Below are 19443 nucleotides of genomic sequence, written 5' to 3'. Positions count from 1 at the left end.
AATCCACCTATCAGTGCAGGTTTGATCTCTGGGTGGGAAAATACCCTGGGGGAGGGCATGGCAACCCACTCCAGTATTTTTGCTGGAAAAATCCATGGACAGAGGAGCTTGGTGGGCTACAGTCCATGGGGTCGCAAAGAGTCGGACGTGACTGAGCATGCACACACAGGGCACTACAATCAGCCTTTTCTACCCTTACGATTATTCAAGTACTAATCTAAACTCATCACCAGTAAAACTGCCTCATTATAAAGAAAAACCAGCCTACTTTTTAAATGCAGATACTCAATACTAAAAGGTATCAAACATATGGTATTGTAATAAAGAAATGTGAACTATAATATCCCAGGATATTCTATGAAAATGTGCTCAAGTAGGTAGAAATTATTACATATGTAGTTGTAGATGTAATATACTTACATATAAGACCACTCTAAGCAGGTTCTGCTTTTTTTTCTTCCACATTAAAGGAGTCACAATATATGTTTACTATTATTTATCTTACACATCAAATAAGTAAATTTTCAGCAACATTATTTTACCTGCAGCAAACTTTCCACGAAGCACAGATTCTAATGTTATTTCGTCTTCTCCAAGGGCTTGAATAGTCACTTCTGGGAACTTCAGAAGACCACTAGTCACCTGCGCTGTTAGGTCTCGCATACTTCCACTGCAAATAATTTTTAAAGTAAGATTATTATGATATATTTGTCCCATAAGACATTTCACCATCTCTAGCCAGAAGGAGAAAAAGAAAAGAAAAAGAAAATGATAACATACAAAAGTAAATAAGCTGAAACTAAAATCTGATTATGAAATACATATTATGTGCTTCTAGGTCTGGGATATTCTCTAAGAAAGTATTTCCCAAACAGCCTGAGGAGAGTAAAGATTCTTTAAACCAGATGTCCTAAGGATATACATGAATCCTACACAGGTTCTTTGAAGACTGGGTTCAATGTAATTAATCCTATTGTTACATTCACTCTCAAAAAGCACTTCACACACAAAACAGGATAAAAATGATACTGTTTTAGAAAGATTACCACCACAGTAAAAGAGGAGAAAGTCCAGGAAAAATGCCAAACTCACAGTAACCTCAGGAATTGAGTGTGGTATATGTCTTTAACTGGACAGAAAAAAAAAAATTATCTTTCATTTCCAGTATATAGAAGACTAGAAAGTCCTAAATGACTTTCCCACTTAAACAAGAAAAAATGATGGCTGAACTATAAAAGTATCTTTTTGAATGATTACTGGCAAATCCAAATGTAGAAACAGTAGGAATTTTGCAAGTAATATAAACTGGCTTGGATCTTGAAGGTTAGCTACTAAATATAGTCCTGGTGACCCTAATCTTGTTTTGAGCATCCTAAGGTCCAAAGGAAAATAACCATAGGGCTAACAAAGCCAACGGAAGCTAAGGGCCTCCCCCCGAACCCCAACCCCATTAAACTCCATAGGGCTGTATCATCCTTCAGCATATAGGTGAGTGATAGAAACACTCTCTGTGCAGGAGAGGGAGCAGTTCATTTTGACCACAACTGAAAGTTTCTACACATGAAAAAGAAAAATCCCCTTCATACAAATTAGCAGCCAGAATTCAAAGCATGGTACTAGAAAATACTCTGGTGAAAAATATCATATAAAGTAGTCTCAGGCTGGTAATGCTCCAAGCAACCCACAGAAACTACTAAATATTTTCTGGAATCTCAGGAGTTCTCAAAGACGAAGTTTCACAGAAAATGCACTTACAGTCAAAATAACAAAACAAGGATATCATGATCAATAGCAAGCAGAATTAACCTATCAAAGACTTCATTCAGATACTGAAATAAGAGAATAAAAAATAAGTATGTTTAACAGGTTTAAAGAAACCAAAGATTTAGCTTGCTAATGAGGAATAAACTAAAAATTACAATGAAAATTGGTCAAATAGATTTGGGGAATGGGGGAAGAACTGCTGGAATGAAAAATGAAATAAGCAAAATTCAGAACTCAAGGGGGAAAAAACCTCAATGGAGCAGTGAGAATGTAGCAGCTACAAAGCAACAATATGGACCAACATCAAGGTATATTAAAAGTAGAGGAAATACATGCAGAATTACACTTACAACTGAGCTATTAGGGAAGCCCTACATAAAGTTTAAAAGACTGCAAAACTAAACAAAATATTGTCTAAGAATACAAACTCATGTAGCAAAACTGAATAAAACACAGGATACCATAAACACAAAGTGAGAGGAGAGACAGGGGACTGGAATGAAGAGGAATACATAAGGGACTTCAAGTAATTAGCTTTCTTTTTCTAAAACGTGGTAGTGAGCACATAGGTATTCTTTGTACCATACTTCTTTGTTATTTACAAATATTCTTTTGTACCCACTCAACAAATAATTATTTTGTACCTACTTAAGTCAATGCTGGGCTGGAAGAAGCACAAGCTGGAATCAAGAAATATCAATAACCTCAGATATGCAGATGACACCACCCTTATGGCAGAAACTGAAGAGGAACTAAAAAGCCTCTTGATGAAAGTGAAAGAGGAGAATGAAAAAGTTGGCTTAAAGCTCAACATTCAGAAAACAAAGATCATGGCATCATGGGAAATAGATGGGGAAACAGTGGAAACAGTGTCAGACTTTTATTTTTGGGGGCTCCAAAATCACTGCAGATGGTGATTGCAGCCATGAAATTAAAAGGTGCTTACTTCTTGGAATAAAAGTTATGACCAACCTAGATAGCATATTCAAAAGCAGAGACATTACTTTGCCAACAAAGGTCCATCTAGTCAACACTATGGTTTTTCCAGTAGTCATGTATGGATGTGAGAGTTGGACTGTGAAGAAAGCTGAGCGCCGAAGAATTCATGCTTTTGAACTGTGGTGTTGGAGAAGACTCTTGAGAGTCCCTTGGACTGCAAGGAGATTCAACCAGTCCATTCTAAAGGAGATCAGTCATGGGTGTTCTTTGGAAGGAATGCTGCTAAAGCTGAAACTCCAATACTTTGGCCACCTGATGTGAAGAGTTGACTCACTGGAAAAGACTCTGATGCTGGGAGGGATTAGGGGCAGGAGGAGAAGGGGACGACAGAGGATGAGATGGCTGGATGGCATCACCGACTCGATGGACGTGAGTTTGAGTGAATTCCGGGAGTTGGTGATGGACAGGGAGGCCTGGCGTGCTGCGATTCATGGTGTTGCAAAGAGTCAGACACGACTGAGCGACTGAACTGAAGTCAACAAAAACAAACTCAAAAGATAAGAAAAGCTGTAGAGAGAAAACTGTAGCACAAGAGACAGAAGTGAGTATTTAAAAGTTACAGACAATATAGGGGGAAAAGAATCTAATGTATGTTTATTCAGAATCCCCCAAAATATAACACTAACAGTAAGGAAGAGACAATATTCTAAAAGACATTTCCCAGATTTGTAGAGACAAATTCTCTGAAATCAAGAAGAGTATTAATTCTAGATCAAATAAAAATAAGTGACTTTTCAACAACAGCGGAAATCAGAAGTCTGGAATATGTTTAAAATTCTAAGCAAAAGTGGTTGTCAACATATAATTTATATATCACTGAAATGATCCCCCCAAATAAATATGAAAACACATTTTTTGACAAAAACTTTAAGTTTTGCACAAACATATCCTCCTTAAACGGAATTCTAAAGGAAGGTTTCAGATAGAATAATGATCAAACACAACTTCTAAGATACAAAAAGAATGATTTGTCAAAGTAATGGTAAATAGATGAACTGTAATAATTATAATATGCTAGTAATGGACAAATAGGCCACCGAAACAGGGTAATTTAGATGCAGAACCACAAAAATTTAGATGATATTTGGATATTTCAAACCAGAGCATAAGTATGGACTATTCAATTAAAGTTACTGAGACAATCTGCTACTCATTTCCAGCGAAGAAGCTACACATTGGTAGAGCAAAGTTATACAAGTCATCCACACACATACTACTAAACACTCCTCTAATATCTACAAAATGAATAAAAGTATATGTGTATGTGTACAGAATGAAACAGTACAGAAGAAAAAAGATTAGTTAAAAAATCCATAGAATTTGAATATTCTTCAGTTTGGAAAGAAGTAAATTAAAAGGGTGAATATAGATAACCCGAGAAAAACACCAAACCAAAAAGCCTCTCATTACATACTATATACACTGGACCTCCTAAATCTTCTCGAGCAGATATTCCCAACCCAGGAATTGAACAGGAGTCTCCTGCATTGCAGGCAGATTCTTTACCAACTGAGCAATCAGGAAAGCCCTGGACCTCATTAGAGTGCCATTTTCCAGGGCATTGTGCTACTTTCTTGGGAGAAAGGCATTAATGTCCAAAGGAGAGACCCTGGCTGGAGAATGATATCAACCAGGTACAAGTCATTTTACGAGGTACAAGGTTCCCAAGCAGGGACTACACACAATTCTAACACTCAGCCCAAGCCATTCTCAGAAAATAAAATCAATACTACCAAACCAAAACCTATGGCAAAACAATAGTTAACAAACATCATTAAAAGACAGGGCTTCCCAGGTGGCTCAGTGGTAAAGAATCCACCCGCTAATGCAGGAGACGCGGATTCAATCCTTTGTTGGGAAGATCCCCTGGAGGAAGAAATGGCGAGCCACTCCAGTATTCTTGCTTGGATAATCCCATGGACAGAGGAGCCTGGAGGGCTAGAATCCATGAGGCCACAAAGAGTCACAACTCTGAGACACACAAAGAGACTGAGAGGCCGCAGAGACACAACTGAAACACTGAGCATGCGCATGCTTAAAAGCTCTTTCTTAAAAACCAAACCAAACCAAAACTATCCCCTTTAGAAAGAAATGATTGATGTGTTAAAGGAATTATCATAAATTACTAAATGCAGGAAATTACTAAGTTCCTGTTCTTTCAGCTTTTTCTTATAAAATTAATTTTCTAAAAAATAACATTTTAATTTTATTCATTTCATAAAACTATTCTGTATGTGAAATCTTTCTAAAAAGTGACATTTACAGTCTATTTCACTTCTCTATGAAATCTTCTATTGGTATATCTGGCTACAGCAATGTCTGAAATACAACATATTAGCACTATTTACTTTGAGGTGATTTGTTCTTCTCTTTATAAGTTTTGATATGGCTTCAATTTTTTAAAATGTCTTTCATTTTTATAAAATCAATAATTAAAGAATTTAAAAAAACAAATCTAAAATAAAAATAAAACTTTGAAAACACAGGAGATATTTATATAACCTAAGATGGGAAGCAGGCGCCAATCAAACTAATATCAATATTCACTTAACAATCAAGAAAATGCCATTTTGGGACTTCCCTGGTGGTCCAGTGGCAGAGAGACCCCGAGCTCCCAATGCGGAGGGCCCAGGTTAAAGATTCCTGGTCTGAGAACTATATCCCACAAGCCACAACCACAGACCGAAGATCCCGAGTGCCATCACCAAGACTGAGCAGAGACAGATAAAAATTAATAAAATATCACTCTTCTTAAAAAAAGAAAAGGAAAATGCCATGCTATACCCTCTATCTCATCATCAGATCATCGTATCGGATATTCAGAAGAAAGAAATCCAGGCTTCAAATATTGTAAGACAGCAATGCCACATTCCTTCCGATGTGACAGACATGACTAGCCATTCCTTCCCTATGTCGCTGCTACCATGACACCTCAAAGTCAACGCTTCCAAGATGAAACAATCTTTCTCCCTCCTCTCTACAGATTTGTTTCTGTTCTTCTGTTTCTTCTCTGGGTTAATGATTCCATCACTACCCAGAAACTTTGAGGACTTAGTTAAAACAACGATTCTTCAAAAAAACAAAGAAAACTTTCCTTGTCCAGGTTAAGTTACAATTCTGTTTGTTCCTGATGAACCTGGTACTTCCCCTATCACAGATGGCACTTATCACACTCTGTAACTGACTCTTTGTATCCCCAACTAGAAAATTCTTTAGGGGACAGATCCAATCTTACTTACTTTAACCCTACTAGTTTCACTAGAGGGGCAAAGAATATTGACTAACTACATAATAAATGGTTTATTTTTCCACCCTTTACCATGCAATACAAACTGTCAATAAAACCCACTCATTTTACAAATAAATAAATTTCTGCATACTAGACTATTGGTCTTTTCATCTCCAGTCTCCTGTTCTTTCTGGTCATTCTATAATTGGCAAGTACTCAGCCCCACTACCAATTATTGTGAAAAGAAAAAACAGATTTGAAAAGGTTACTCAGAAAGTTAATAAAACATGAGCTACAATTTTCTGTTCAGGCTATAAATGCTATTTTCTAGACAAAAGTCTAATCAACTAACTCAAAAAACACATTTGTTAGCATTAACTCAAAAAACTAAAAAAAAAGTTATGTTTGAGATTTCCCAGTCATTAAACGTGGAATTTTTTTATCCAAAACAGATCCAAAGTATAATCAAACATAAATTAAACTATTATTACTATAACATATAGTCAGTGAAAAGTACTGTCCATTCATTAGCCTCTTATATTAACATCTTATATTTATGTGACATCCTAGGTTCAAGTTTAGATGCTGAAAGCATTGTTCTCAGAAATTGATTATATCCCTCTTCTAAACATTTTAGTACCAAAGAAAATTTTACACAAATTTAGGTAGGGTAGGCTACAATCTCATTGTTATGAGATTTCACCTCTGATGGCCTTTTATAGCCTTGATTTAAAAGAATTTAATGGTAAACTGAAGTGAATACATTCTTCCTATTAAACTTGAAACCAAAATCATTTCTCTAGAGCTAAAACCTTCAAAATCCCAAACACTCTGGGTAGCTTTACCCAAAGTATAATCAGTGGAGTGTTCATGGCCATTAAGCAAAAAAGTTCCATGATCACTGCAATTCAGTCAACATTACCCTAACAGAATTTTTAGAAGACTTTCACAAAGTGATTCTAAAACTCATGACAGGTGCACAATAATCAATTTTTTGAAAATGAAATATAATAAATGTTCATTTCTCAGGCTGGATGTATTTTCTGTTATGCTCTTTTTAATTAAAAAAAAAAAAACAAGTATGATGTAGAAGAAACGGCTCAGTCATAATATTCAAGAACAGAATTGTCACTTCCATTCCCAATTTATTCTCCCACCTTAAAAAAAAAAAGAAACAAAATATATGAACACAAGTTGTTCAGAAACAGGACAATAGGTAGCACAGAGAAGAAAAACAAGATGACCTCTAGGACTGTCCCATGTTACTGTGTATAGAGAGAATCCAGGACACAGAGCTGAGAGAGAACCCGAATAAGGCCCAAGGGTCTCCTTGAATTGAAACAGGACTGAGAACTCCAAAGGTGGCTAGAATTCACAGGGCAGAATAACTACAGTACAAAGGGCCAAAGAACTCAGGGATCTGCGGTGGGTTCCCCTGAATCTCAATATGATTAGCATAAGTGTATAAGGAAAGTACCAGACAACAAGGAATGATCCACAAAATGCTCACAGGCCCAGGTATAACTCCAGAGTGGGGAAAAAACCTAACACATGGGCACTGAGTAGAGTACTCAGAAAGGTACTGACTGCTTCAGCAGTGGGGAGAAAAATTAGGCCCTGTTTAAAGGCTGTTTTGGTCTGAAACAAGCCAGCCTCAAAAGAATAAAATTGTTCCCAAGAAACTCAACAAAGCTCAAACAAAGCTCAAGAATATATAAATGACTGCAAAAATATCCAGTACTCAGGAAAATAAAATTCACAGTGTCTGGCATCCAACTGAAAAATGGCAAATATCCAAAGAAACAGCAAACATGACCCTTGAGTGGGAAAAAAAAAAAAACAAAACCAGACCTAGAAATCACAGAGAAGTTAGAATTACTGGATAAGAAACGTAAATCAGTTATTCTAGCTAGAGTCCCTACATCCAACAAGATAGAGCAAAGCATGAACACATTAAGGAAAGATGTGGAAGATATCAAAAGTCTAAATCAAATTTCTAGCAATGAGAAAATACACTGGATGGGATTAACAGATTAGACACAGAAAGTATCAGTTAACTTAAACACCCACAGTGGAAACTAAAATGAGGCACAGTAAGAAAAAAGGACTGGGGTGAGGAGAGAAAGTAGAGACCATCAGTGAGCTATGAGACAATCTGAGTGATCTAATACATGTATTAGGAATCGCCAAAAGGAGAAGACGGAAATATCTGGAAAACTAATGGCCAAATTCTTCCTCAATTTGATGAAAACTATGACCTACAAGACCATCAAGAACTAACAAGAAAAAAAGATGTCCTTTATATCATAAGGGACTGGAATGCAAAAGCAGGAAGTCAAGAGATACCTGGAGTAGCAGGCAAGTTTGGCCTTGGAGTACAAAATGAAGCAGGGCAAAGGCTAACAGTTTTGCCAAGAGAACTCACTGGTCATAGCAAACACCCTCTTCGAACAACACAAGAGACAACTCTACACACAGACATCACCAGATGGTCAATACTGAAATCAGACTGATCATATTATTTGCAGCAGAAGATGGAGAAGCTATATAGGGTCAGCAAAAACAAGACTGGGAGCTAACTGTGGCTCAGATCATGAACTCCTTATTGCAAAATTCAGACTTAAATTGAAGAAAGTAGGGAAAACCACTAGAACATTCAGGTATGACCTAAATCAAATCCCTTACCATTATACAGTGGAAGTGACAAATAGATTCAAGGGACTAGATCTGATAGACAGAGTGCCTGAAGAACTACGGATGGAGGTTTGTGACACCATATAGGAGGCAGTGATCAAGACCATCCCCAAGAAAAAAAAATGCAAAAAGGCAAAATGGTTGTCTGAGGAGGCTTTACAGATAGCTGAGAAAAGAAGAGATGCAAAAGGCAAAGGAGAAAAGGAAAGATAAACCCATCTGAATGCAGAGTTCCAAAGAATAGCAAGGAGAGATAAGAAAGCCTTCCTTGGTGATCAATGCAAAGAAACAGAGGAAAACAAAACAATGGGAAAGAACAGAGCTCTTTTCATGGAGAAGGCACTGGCAACCCAGTCCAGTACTCTTGCCTGGAAACTCCCATGGACACAGGAGCCTGGTAGGCTGCAGTCCATGGGATCGCTGGGAGTCAGACACGACTGAGCGAGTTCACTTTCATGCATTGGAGAAGGATATGGCAACCTACTCCAGTCTTCTTGCCTGTAGAATCCCAGGGACGGAGGAGCCTGGTGGGCTGCCGTCTATGGGGTCACACAGAGCCGGACACGACTGAAGCGACTTAGCAGCAGTAGCAGAGCTCTCTTCAAGAAAATCAGAGATACCAACAGAATATTTCATGCGAAGATGGGCACAATAAAGGGCAGAAACATTACGGACCTAACAGAAGCAGAAGATCCGAAGAGGTGGCAAGAATACACAGAAGAACTATACAAAAAAGATCTTAATGACCAAGATAACCACTATGGTGTGATCACTCACCTAGAGCTAGACATCCTGGAATGCAGAGTCAAGTAGGCCTTAGGAAGCATCACTACAAACAAAGCTAATGGAGGTGATGAATTCCAATTGAGCTATTTCAAATCCTAAAAGACAGTGCTGTGAAAGTGCTTCACTCAATATGACAACAAGTTTGAAAAACTCAGCAGCGGCCACAGGACTGGAAAAGGTCAGTTTTCATTCCAATCCCAAAGAAAGGCCATGCCAAAGAATGTTCAAACTACCGCACAATTGCACTCATCTCACACGCTAGCCAAGTGATGCTCAAAATTCTCCAAGCGAGGTTTCAACGGTACATGATCCGTGAACTTCCAGATGTTCAAGCTGGATTTAGAAAAGCCAGAGCACCCAGAGATCAAATTGCCAACGTCCACTGGATCATGGAAAAAGCAAGAAAGTTTCAGAAAAACATCTATTTCTGCTTTATTGACTACACCAAAGCCTTTAACTTGTGTGGGTCACAATAAACTGTGGCTAATTCTTAAAGAGATGAGAATACCAAACCACTTTACCTGCCTCCTGAGAAATCTGTATGCAGGTCAAGATGCAACAGTTAGGACCAGACATGGAACAACAGACTGGTTCCAAATTGGGAAAGGAGTACATCAAGGTTGTATACTGTCACCCTGATTATTTAACTCATATGCAGACTATATCATGTGAACTGCCGGGCTGGATGAAGCACAAGCTGGAAACAAAATTGCCGGGAGAAACATCAACAACCTCAGATATGCAAATAACACCACTCTATGGTAGAAAGCAAAAAGGAACTAAAGAGCCTCTTGATGAAAGTTAAAGAGGACACTGAAAAAGCTGGCTCAAAACTCAACATTCAGAAAACTAAGAATATGGCATCCAGTCCCATTACTTCATGGCAAGCAAATAGGGAAACAATGGAAACAGTGACAGACTTTATTTTCTTGGGCTCCAAGATCACTGCAAAAGGAACGCTTGCTCCTTGGAGGAAAAGCTATGACAAACCTGCTGCTGCTAAGTCGCTTCAGTTGTGTCCGACTCTGTGCGACCCCATAGACGGCAGCCCACCAGGCTCCCCCGTCCCTGGGATTCTCCAGGCAAGAACACTGGAGTGGGTTGCCATTTCCTTCTCCAATGCATCAAAGTGAAAAGTGAAAGTGAAGTCACTCAGTCACGTCCAACTCTTAGCGACCCCATGGATTGCAGCCTACCAGGCTCCTCTGCCCATGGGATTTTCCAGGCAAGAGTACTGGAGTGGGGTGCCATTGCCTTTTCCGATGACAAACCTAGACAGCATATTAAAAAACAAAGACATTACTTTGCCAATAAAGTCCATCTAGCTAAAGCTATGTTTTTTTTCCAGTAGTCATGTATGGATGTGAGAGCTGGACCACAAAGAAAGCTGAGCACCAAAGAATCGATGCTTTTGAACTGTGGTGTTGGAGAAGACTCTTCAGAGTCCTGTGGACTGCAAGGAGATCAAACCAGTCAATCCTAAAGGAAATCAGTCCTGAATATTCATTGGAAGGCTTATGCTGAAGCTGAAGCTGCAATATTCTGGCCACCTGATGCAAATAACTGACTCATTAGAACTGATGCTGGGAAAGATTGAGGGCAGGAGAAGGGGATGACAGAGGACTAAATGTTTGGTTGGAATCACTGACTCGATGGACATGAGTATGAGCAAATTCTGGGAGTTGGTGATGGACAGGGAAGCCTGGCATGCTGCAGTCCATGGGGTTCACAAAGAGTCAGACATGACTGAGAAACTGAACTCAACAAAGCAACAAATCAAAAAGGTCAGTAAATCTCCAGCATGTGAAACATGAGGAAACTCCACCAAGATACATCCTAATCAGGGGACAAAGAAAAAAATCTTAAAGTAGCACACTGCAGAGGAACAAAGATAATTCAAAGAAGCCTCACTGAAAACATTGCAAGCAAGGAACAGTGGAGTAATATATTTTAAGTTGTGAAAAAAGCAAGTTGTGAACCTAGAATTCTATATCCAGTGAAACTATCTTTTAAAAATGAAGGTAAAATAAAGACCTTTTGGACATAGGCGCATTGAGGAGATCATCACCAGCAGATCTGCACCACAAGGAATGTTAAAAGAATTCTTTCATACAGAAACTGGTATCTACGTAAAAAAATACAGACAACCAAAACCGTCAAAACACTTTTTTCCCTTATTTTTTAATCTCTTTAAAAGACAATCATCAAAAAAGAAAACAAAAGACAATCATCTATTTAAAGCAGGAGTTCATAACATTTATAATACAAGGGAAACAAACGACAAAACAGGAGAAAGGTCCGGAGAGGAACATATTGCTACAAGGTTCTTATACTATAAATACTATACTGATTAAAGACAGACTGTAATAATTTAAAGATGTACACTAGAAACCTTAAAATAACCACTAAACACACACACACGGAAATAAGTATAAGCCAATGAAAGATAAAATATCCTTATAAAAGTAAAACCCAAAAGATAATATAAAAAGAGAAAGAACAAAAGGCTGAGTGGGAAAAGAATCTGAAATAGACACATGTATAACTGAATCACTTTGCTGTACACCTGAAACTAACACAACATTGTTAATCAACTCTGAGTGCTCTGAGTGCGTGAAAGTCGCTCAGTCCTGTCCGACTCTTTGCGACCCCATGGACTGTAGTCTGCCAGGCTCCTCTGTCCATGGAATCCTCCATGCCAGAATACTGGAGTGGTAACCCATTCCAGTGTTCTTGCCTGGAGAATCCCAGGGACGGGGGAGCCTGGTGGGCTGCCATCTATGGGGTCGCACAGAGTTGGACACGACTGAAGTGACTTAGCAGCAGCAAGCCATTCCCTTCTCCAGGTGATTTTCCCTACCCAGGGATCGAACTCAGGTCTCCCGCAGAGCAGGCAGATTCTTTACCATCTGAGCCACCAGGGAAGCAATCAACTATATCCCAATATATTAAAAAAAGAAAAGAAAAATGAGACAAAAAAATAGGAAGACAGTAGACTGAAACCTACCATATTACATCACTAGTTACAATAACAAAATGACATTAATATTCTAGTTAAAAAGCAAAGACCAGTCAGATTGGATAAAAAAATAAGACCAAGTTTAAATAAAAAACCTGCTGCTGCTGCTAAGTCACTTCAGTCGTGTCCAACTCTGTGCGACCCCATAGACGACAGCCCACTAGGCTCCCCCGTCCCTGGGATTCTCCAGGCAAGAACACTGGAGTGGGTTGCCATTTCCTTCTCCAACGCATGACAGTGAAAAGGGAAAGTGAAGTCGCTCAGTCGTATTCGACTCTTAGAGACCCCATGGACTGCAGCCTACCAGGCTCCTGCATCCACAGGATTTTCCAGGCAAGAGTACTGGAGTGGGGTGCCATTGCCTTCTCCAAAATAAAAAGCCTAGATAGGTTAAAAGTAAATAACAGAAGATGAATCATGCTAACGTTAATGAAAAAAAAAAAAAAGACAGAAGCAACTTATTAACACCAAAGTAGAATTCAGAGCAAAAAATATTATCAGGAATAAAGAGGGTCATTTCCTGACAACAAAGTGGTCAATTGTGACACAAAAGGAGTTCAAAAAAATGTTCACTGAAAAAAAAAGTTTTCCAAATTCAGAAGTTAGCCTTTGAATTGGTGATGGGCCTCTATGAGGGCTCAGTGGTAAAGAATGGAACTGTAACACAGGAGATAAGAGGAGACGTGAGTTCAATGCCTGGGTTGGGAAGATTCCCTGGAAAAGTAAATGACAACCCACCCCAGCATTCTTGCCTGGAAAATTCCATGGACAGAGGAGCCTGGCAGGCTACAGTCCGTGGGGTTGAAAGAGTCGGACACAACTGAGCACACAAGCATTTTGAAAATACAGGGCAAAAACTGGTTTCTGGCTTCAGGACCTTTCAGATACTGAATTTACAGTGTGAATTTTTAACATTTTAAGTACACTAAAGAGAACTCCTAAAAAGTACATTAGAAAGAACATCTTATATAAAGACATCTATGTCTACATCTGTATGTATATCTATCTACATACATATCTTCACAAAAACACATCAAGCAGCTACGTTCAGTACTGTACAAAATCAGGTAGAATCCTAGCCTTGATGACATAATTGCCAACCTTTAAAAAGTACTTACAAGCTTCTAAAAAACTTCTAAAAAGTACTTTACAAACTTTCAACTTCTTCCAAGTTCCAGATAAGCAGAGCAGGAACACTGCCTAATGTCAATGAAAATTTTATTTTCTCGATAAAGCACAGATGGATTGTCACTCCCTTCTCAAAAACCTCCAATGACTCCTCTACTGCATATAAAGACTAACATCTTCAGCCACAGGTAATCGAAGTCCTCCACAATCTGGCATTTGTCTTCACAGGTTTGTCTCCCCAAGGCCCTTCCTTCACTGGCATATTCATTCTTCTGTTTATGCGGTTCCTTCCTCTATCTCCATCTGCCAAAGCCCCACACATCATTTAAGAACTAGATTCCCAGTGTGGTCTGCGTAAATCAATCCATTCCTATTTAATCTCATTTCTGAGCTCATTCCTTTCCACATTTATGTTAGCAATCCTAAAAATGATTTTTGAAATCCACTATTTATATTTGTCAGTCTTCCCCAGAACACTATGAATTCCCAAAAAGCAAAAATCCTATCTTATTCCTGTGAATTCCAGAGGGTCACAATGCCTTACAACAGGTCTTAAACATGTCATAAATTACGATGGTAAGATACTAGCAAGGCAAGAATTGACATGTTGAATAACAAAATCAATTTTAAAAAACTCAATATTCTTGAAACCCAACGAGAAAACAACCCAGTTAAAAAATGGCCAAAGATATTAACAGCCACTTCATTAGCGAAGATATACAGATGGCAAATAGGCACGTGAAAAGATGTCCCACATCTTATGTCGTCAGGAAGATGCATATTCAAACAACGATGTACCGCTACATACTTAGAATGACCAAAATCCAGTCACTGACAACAGCTAAACACTGGTGGGAATGTGGAGTAACAGGAATTCTCAGTCACTGATGCTGGGAGTGCAAACTGGTCCAATGCCACTTTGGAAGACAACTGGGCAGTTTCTTACAAAACTAAACATATTCTTACTGTAAGATCCAGCGATCATGCTCCCTGATATTTACCCAAAGGAGTTAGGTAAAACTTACCTAAAACACAAAAACCTGCACACGGATATTTTTATTAATAATCGTCAAAACCTGGAAATAATCAAAATGTACTTCAGTAGGTGAATGGATAAATAGTGGTACATCCAAACAACGGAATATTATGCAGGGCTGAAAAGAAATGAGTTATCAAGCAAAGACTTGGAAAAAGCTTAAATTTGAACTATAAAGTGAAGAAAGTCCATCTGAAAAGGCTACACAGTGCCTGATTCCAATTACAGGACAATTCTGAAAAAGGTAAAACTATGGAGACAAAAAGATCAGGGGTTGCCAGGGGTTAACAGAGAGGGAGGGAAAGACAGGGGAGCACAGAGGATTTCTAGGGTGGTGAAAACTACTCTGAATGATACTATAATGGTAGATACATGCCATTATACATTTCCAAACCCAGACAATCTACACCAACAAGGATGAAGAGTAAGGTAAACTAGGGACTTTGGGTGATGATGTGTTAATTCAGGTCCATCAATTGTAACAAATGTTCCAGTCTACTACCGGATGCTGATAATGGGGAAATGTATGCATGAATCGGAGCAGGGAAAGCAAATACTGGAAATCTCTGTGCCTTCCACTTAAAACTGCTTTAAAAAACAAAGTGTATTAAAAAGAAGAAACTCAATATTGGATCTAACTTACTTTTAAATAAATAAACATTGTTTCAATATTAAGAAGCAAAGCAAACTCTGCAAAGGTACTGGGAAGGATACTGACACAATACCAAAACTCAGCTATGTGAAATACACTCATCCTAGAAAGCTCCACCACAGAAAATAAAATAAAACTTTAAACTAGTTGTTCAACAACTGTATTGCAGCATATACTGAGCAAACATTTCTACAAAACGTTCTGCATGCATTTTCACTTTTTAAAAAAGACTAAAAATTATGATATAAATGTGAACTATCCACGGATCCAGAAACTTCCGGTCTTTTAGTAGCTGTTCTTTCAAACTTAAACAATTATCAAACACCAACTACTTTTGAAATATTGCGTTGGGGAGGCAATACAAAGGCACAAAGATGACCTACTTCCTGACCTCAAGGAGTTTACATTCTAGGAGATACATAATAAACCATGAAAATAAACCCTGCAATAAAGGTATATACTCTGTGAGATCCCAGGGAAGAAGTGGGATACAGAGGAATGAAAGTATATAGAAAAGATGGCATTTAAGCGAAGGAGGATTTGAAAGGTGAAAATGGCGCTAGTGCCAATGCAAGAGACGTAAGACATAACCCCGGGTTCGATCCCCGGGGTTAGGAAGAGGCGCTGGAGGAAATGGTAATCCACTTCAGTATTCTTGCCTGGAGAATCCCATGGACAGAGGAACCTGGCAGGTCCCAGTGTACGGGGGTCACAAAGAGTCGGACACGGGCTGAAGTGACTGAGCACGCGTGCAACTTTGAAAAGGCAGAGATGGCACTCCAGGCTCAAGGACAGGGGCAAAGGAACATCAAAGCACATCTTCAAGAAAACGGGCCCAGGACTGGGGATGATTCTAGAATAGCTGAAGCATACATCTGTGAAGAGTTGAGGGTGGACAGCAGACAAGATTTATTGTTGAGACCGATGACCTCAGCGAGGGAAATGAAACTCTATTCTGAAGAAAAAAGTGAAAAATCTCCGGGAATTTTTTAAAGTTAGGAAAGAAACAAGTCTTTACTTCTTAAAATTAAAAATAAATATATGACCATCCCGAAAGTGCTGTATAACAATCTTTGAAATTTAAAAAAAAATAATTATTATTGCTGTTTGCGAAATGGTGACATTCTGGCACTAGGTTATTGAAAAATCAGAATCAAAAATTACAGTATGGGGAGAATGCAGGCTTCCCATTGCACTTTAACACACGAGCATCCCTCAAGACATTAACTTGAGCTGGGCTTATCATCCATAGTCAAATCCTCCAAAATCAGTAAATCGATCCTAATTTCTTCTCTCCTCCCAGACTCAATCAATGAAAGAGCACTAAAGTTCTTAAAATCTACTGTCTCTTTAATTTTAAAGATAAACTGAAGGTAAGATTTCCAAGAGACCTGTATTTTATTCTAAAGGACCCAGGTTCTTATCAATTACGTTCTCAAACTGCCTATCTGAAAAAACATAATGACGGCTAGTTTGAACCTCACTAGCTTATGAGAACAAATTAACCTCCCCACGTCCCCCCAAAACAGTCAACGAGTAACAAAAGTCATCGTCCTCAAGTTTCCAGGTGGCACAGGCAAGGCAAATTAATAACCACTCCAAGATGTAAGTTATTTTAAATCCCCTTTATCGGACCAATTCACTGCACTTTTCAAATCACCGGTCAAACTTCTCCGCCCGAGACTCATCATAGCCATGCCCGGCAGCATGCGGAGCACCCAGCAACGTAACAGAGACCCAAAGTACCAGCAGGCTGCCCAGGGGAGAAGCTCGCCAAGGTCTCAACCGCATCGGAAGACCGTGGGGAAGAGGCGCCGCGGTCCCGGCCCGCCCGGACAGAGTGAGGACCCGGCTGCCGGCGCGTTAGGCGCGGGGGTTGGACCCCGAGGCGCCTCTCCGCCGCCATGTGCCGCCGCTCGGCCGAGAAGGAGGTTATATAACAAACTCCCGGAGCTTTAGAGCGTGCCGCACCCGCCAACGCCCGCCTTAGTTTCCTTGCGCCGGCTCCGCGAGCCCGGCCGCCGCTGCGCGCTGAACGGCCATAAGCATGGCCTAGGCCCGGCGCGAGGAGGGCCCGGCGGGCCAGGCGCGGCGGGAGAGGCCGGGCCGCGGCTCCGGGCCCAGGCCGCGCCGACCCACCCTCCGCCGCCCCGGCCCAACCCCCTGCTTCCCTTCCCCCTACCAGAGAAGGGCGGGTGACCGAGCCGCCGCGGCCGCAGAGTCCAGTGGGGCGCGCGAGGCGAGGCGCGAGCTCCTCCCGCGCGAGTCCGTCACAGCATCTCCCGGGAGACACGGCCGCCACCGGCAGGGCGCGCTCACCTCCGCTCCGCGGAAGCCGCTTGCCTCTTCGCGGGCCTCCGCCTGCGACCGCCCCGGCCAGCTCAGATCCACACACCCCCAACCCCGCGAGCGCCTTCGCCGGCTGCAGACCGGCCGACCGCTCAGCGCGTAAAACGCAGCCACTGCCTGCGCCGCGGTTCCGGGTCCTTCCCAACGCGACTGTGCCTCTGCCTCCTCCGCTCCGGCAGTGCAGGCCCGGCTTTGCGCATTACCCCCGTAAGGCACACGGAGTCCCACTCACCGGGGAGGGGAGGGGAGGGGAGAGGCGGGGAGGGGCGGGGAAGTGGGGGACAGGAGATCGCGGCGCGGAGACCTGAGTTCTCGCGAGGGTTCCGGCCTCGGGCGCCTGCTCTGCGGGAATTTCAAACTCTCGGTGAAAGAACGTAGGGGGAGGGAAAGGGAGGAAAGGGAGTACGGTTTGGAAGGGCCGGGTATTTACATAAAACAGGAACTCCCCGCCTCCAAAGAACTGAAGGGAACAAAGACTACGAGTCCCATGATACCTTGCGCGTTAAGCCTCTTTGGCCGCCCAGCCCTTAAGCCCAGGGCGGACTTGGGAGTGGTAGTCTGTACCCGCCGTAGGGCCCGCCTACCGATCCCTCCCGGAGTCTTCTGTGGCGGGAGAGTCGCCACATTATCTTCTGGCTCCGCTTGCTGGCGGCCGAGTGATAATCTTTGCCCTCTGTGTTTTTCATTCTCCCTGCTCCGACTTTCTGTGCCGAAAGCGGGCGTCTGACTTTGGGGGAAAGTTTCTTTCCCCCTCTTCTATATTTTTAAATATGCTAGCGTGCTTTCGTGGCCAGAGGTGCTCACGAGACCTAGTGTAATCTTCTAATTCAAAATTTTACCCCAAATCAGTGTTGCATATTTGGTCACCCTGGGGTTTCATTGTGGAATTTCTTTTATTTATGGTTAATATCTTTGAAGTTGACGGGCTTCCCTGGTGTCTCAGTGGCAAAGAATCCGCCTGCAATGCAGGAGGGGCGGGTTGGATCCCTGAGTTGGGAAGATTCCCTGGAGAAGGAAATGACAACCCCCTCCAGTATTCTTGTCTGGGAATCCCATGGACAGTAGCTACATGGTGGGCTTGCAGAAGAGTTGGACACAATTTAGTGACTAAGCACACAGGATCTTTGACGTTAATCCCAGCACCACACACTTTTCAAACAAACGTGGACTATAACCATAATGAAAGCGAAAATAAGAAGAAGAAAAATAATAAAACGGGAGATAGGGGTAGGATTCTAACAAGCCACTTATGTTTTAACCAGGAAAGTTTATCCTTTTCTGTTATCCTTTCCCGTATGATTTTTGTCAAAGCTTGTCTTTTAGTAATGTAATATTCTTTTTTCCCCATATTTTTTGTCTCTTTATTGACAGCGATCTCTAAAAGTAACAGGCGTGTGTGCTAAGTTAGTCGCTTCGGTCGTGTCCGGCTCTGTGCGACCCTATGAACTGCAGCCTGCCAGGCAGGAGTGGGTTGCTGTGCCCTCCTCCAGGGGATCTTCCCCACCCAGGGATGGAACCCAGGTCTCCAGTGTTACAGGCGGATTCTTTATCCACTGCGCCATCAGAAACATAGTGGCTTACAAAATGTACTGGCTAGGTTGTGGCAGAGAAAAAGTTAAAGAGGTTTTTGATTAGTTTGTCTTAACTATTTTAAATAGACTTCTTAAAACAGAAACTGCTCTGCAGTCAGATGTGCGAATTCATGTCCTTGCCTTGCTCTCCATGTTATACTTCCTTTCCTTGGCACCATTTCGTCCTCAATTCATAGGTGCTGTACTTCTCTGTAA

General features: G+C 41.0%; 1 protein-coding gene across 4 annotated transcripts in view; it reads right to left on the bottom strand.

Moving 5' to 3' along the window:
- The window catches only part of AHCTF1 (AT-hook containing transcription factor 1), a 91702-nt gene extending 73818 nt beyond the window's left edge, over nt 1–17884 (bottom strand). Inside the window, exons 1-2 of one of the 4 annotated variants that reach the window (XM_018060241.1) lie at nt 17490–17884; nt 543–670 (exon numbers count right to left, since the gene is read on the bottom strand). In XM_018060241.1, coding sequence (XP_017915730.1) covers nt 543–663 — 121 coding nt within the window. In that variant the 5' untranslated portion in view covers nt 664–670; nt 17490–17884. Of the gene's footprint in view, nt 1–542; nt 671–17053; nt 17427–17489 lie in introns of those variants that run through there. The other 3 variants (XM_018060240.1, XM_018060242.1, XM_005690546.3) reach the window with 3 other exon arrangements.

Source organism: Capra hircus, chromosome 16, assembly GCF_001704415.2.
Source record: "Capra hircus breed San Clemente chromosome 16, ASM170441v1, whole genome shotgun sequence".
Lineage (NCBI taxonomy): Eukaryota > Metazoa > Chordata > Mammalia > Artiodactyla > Bovidae > Capra > Capra hircus.
The sequence above is the reverse complement of the archived record's forward strand: the minus strand, read 5'-3'. Positions and strand labels throughout refer to the sequence as shown.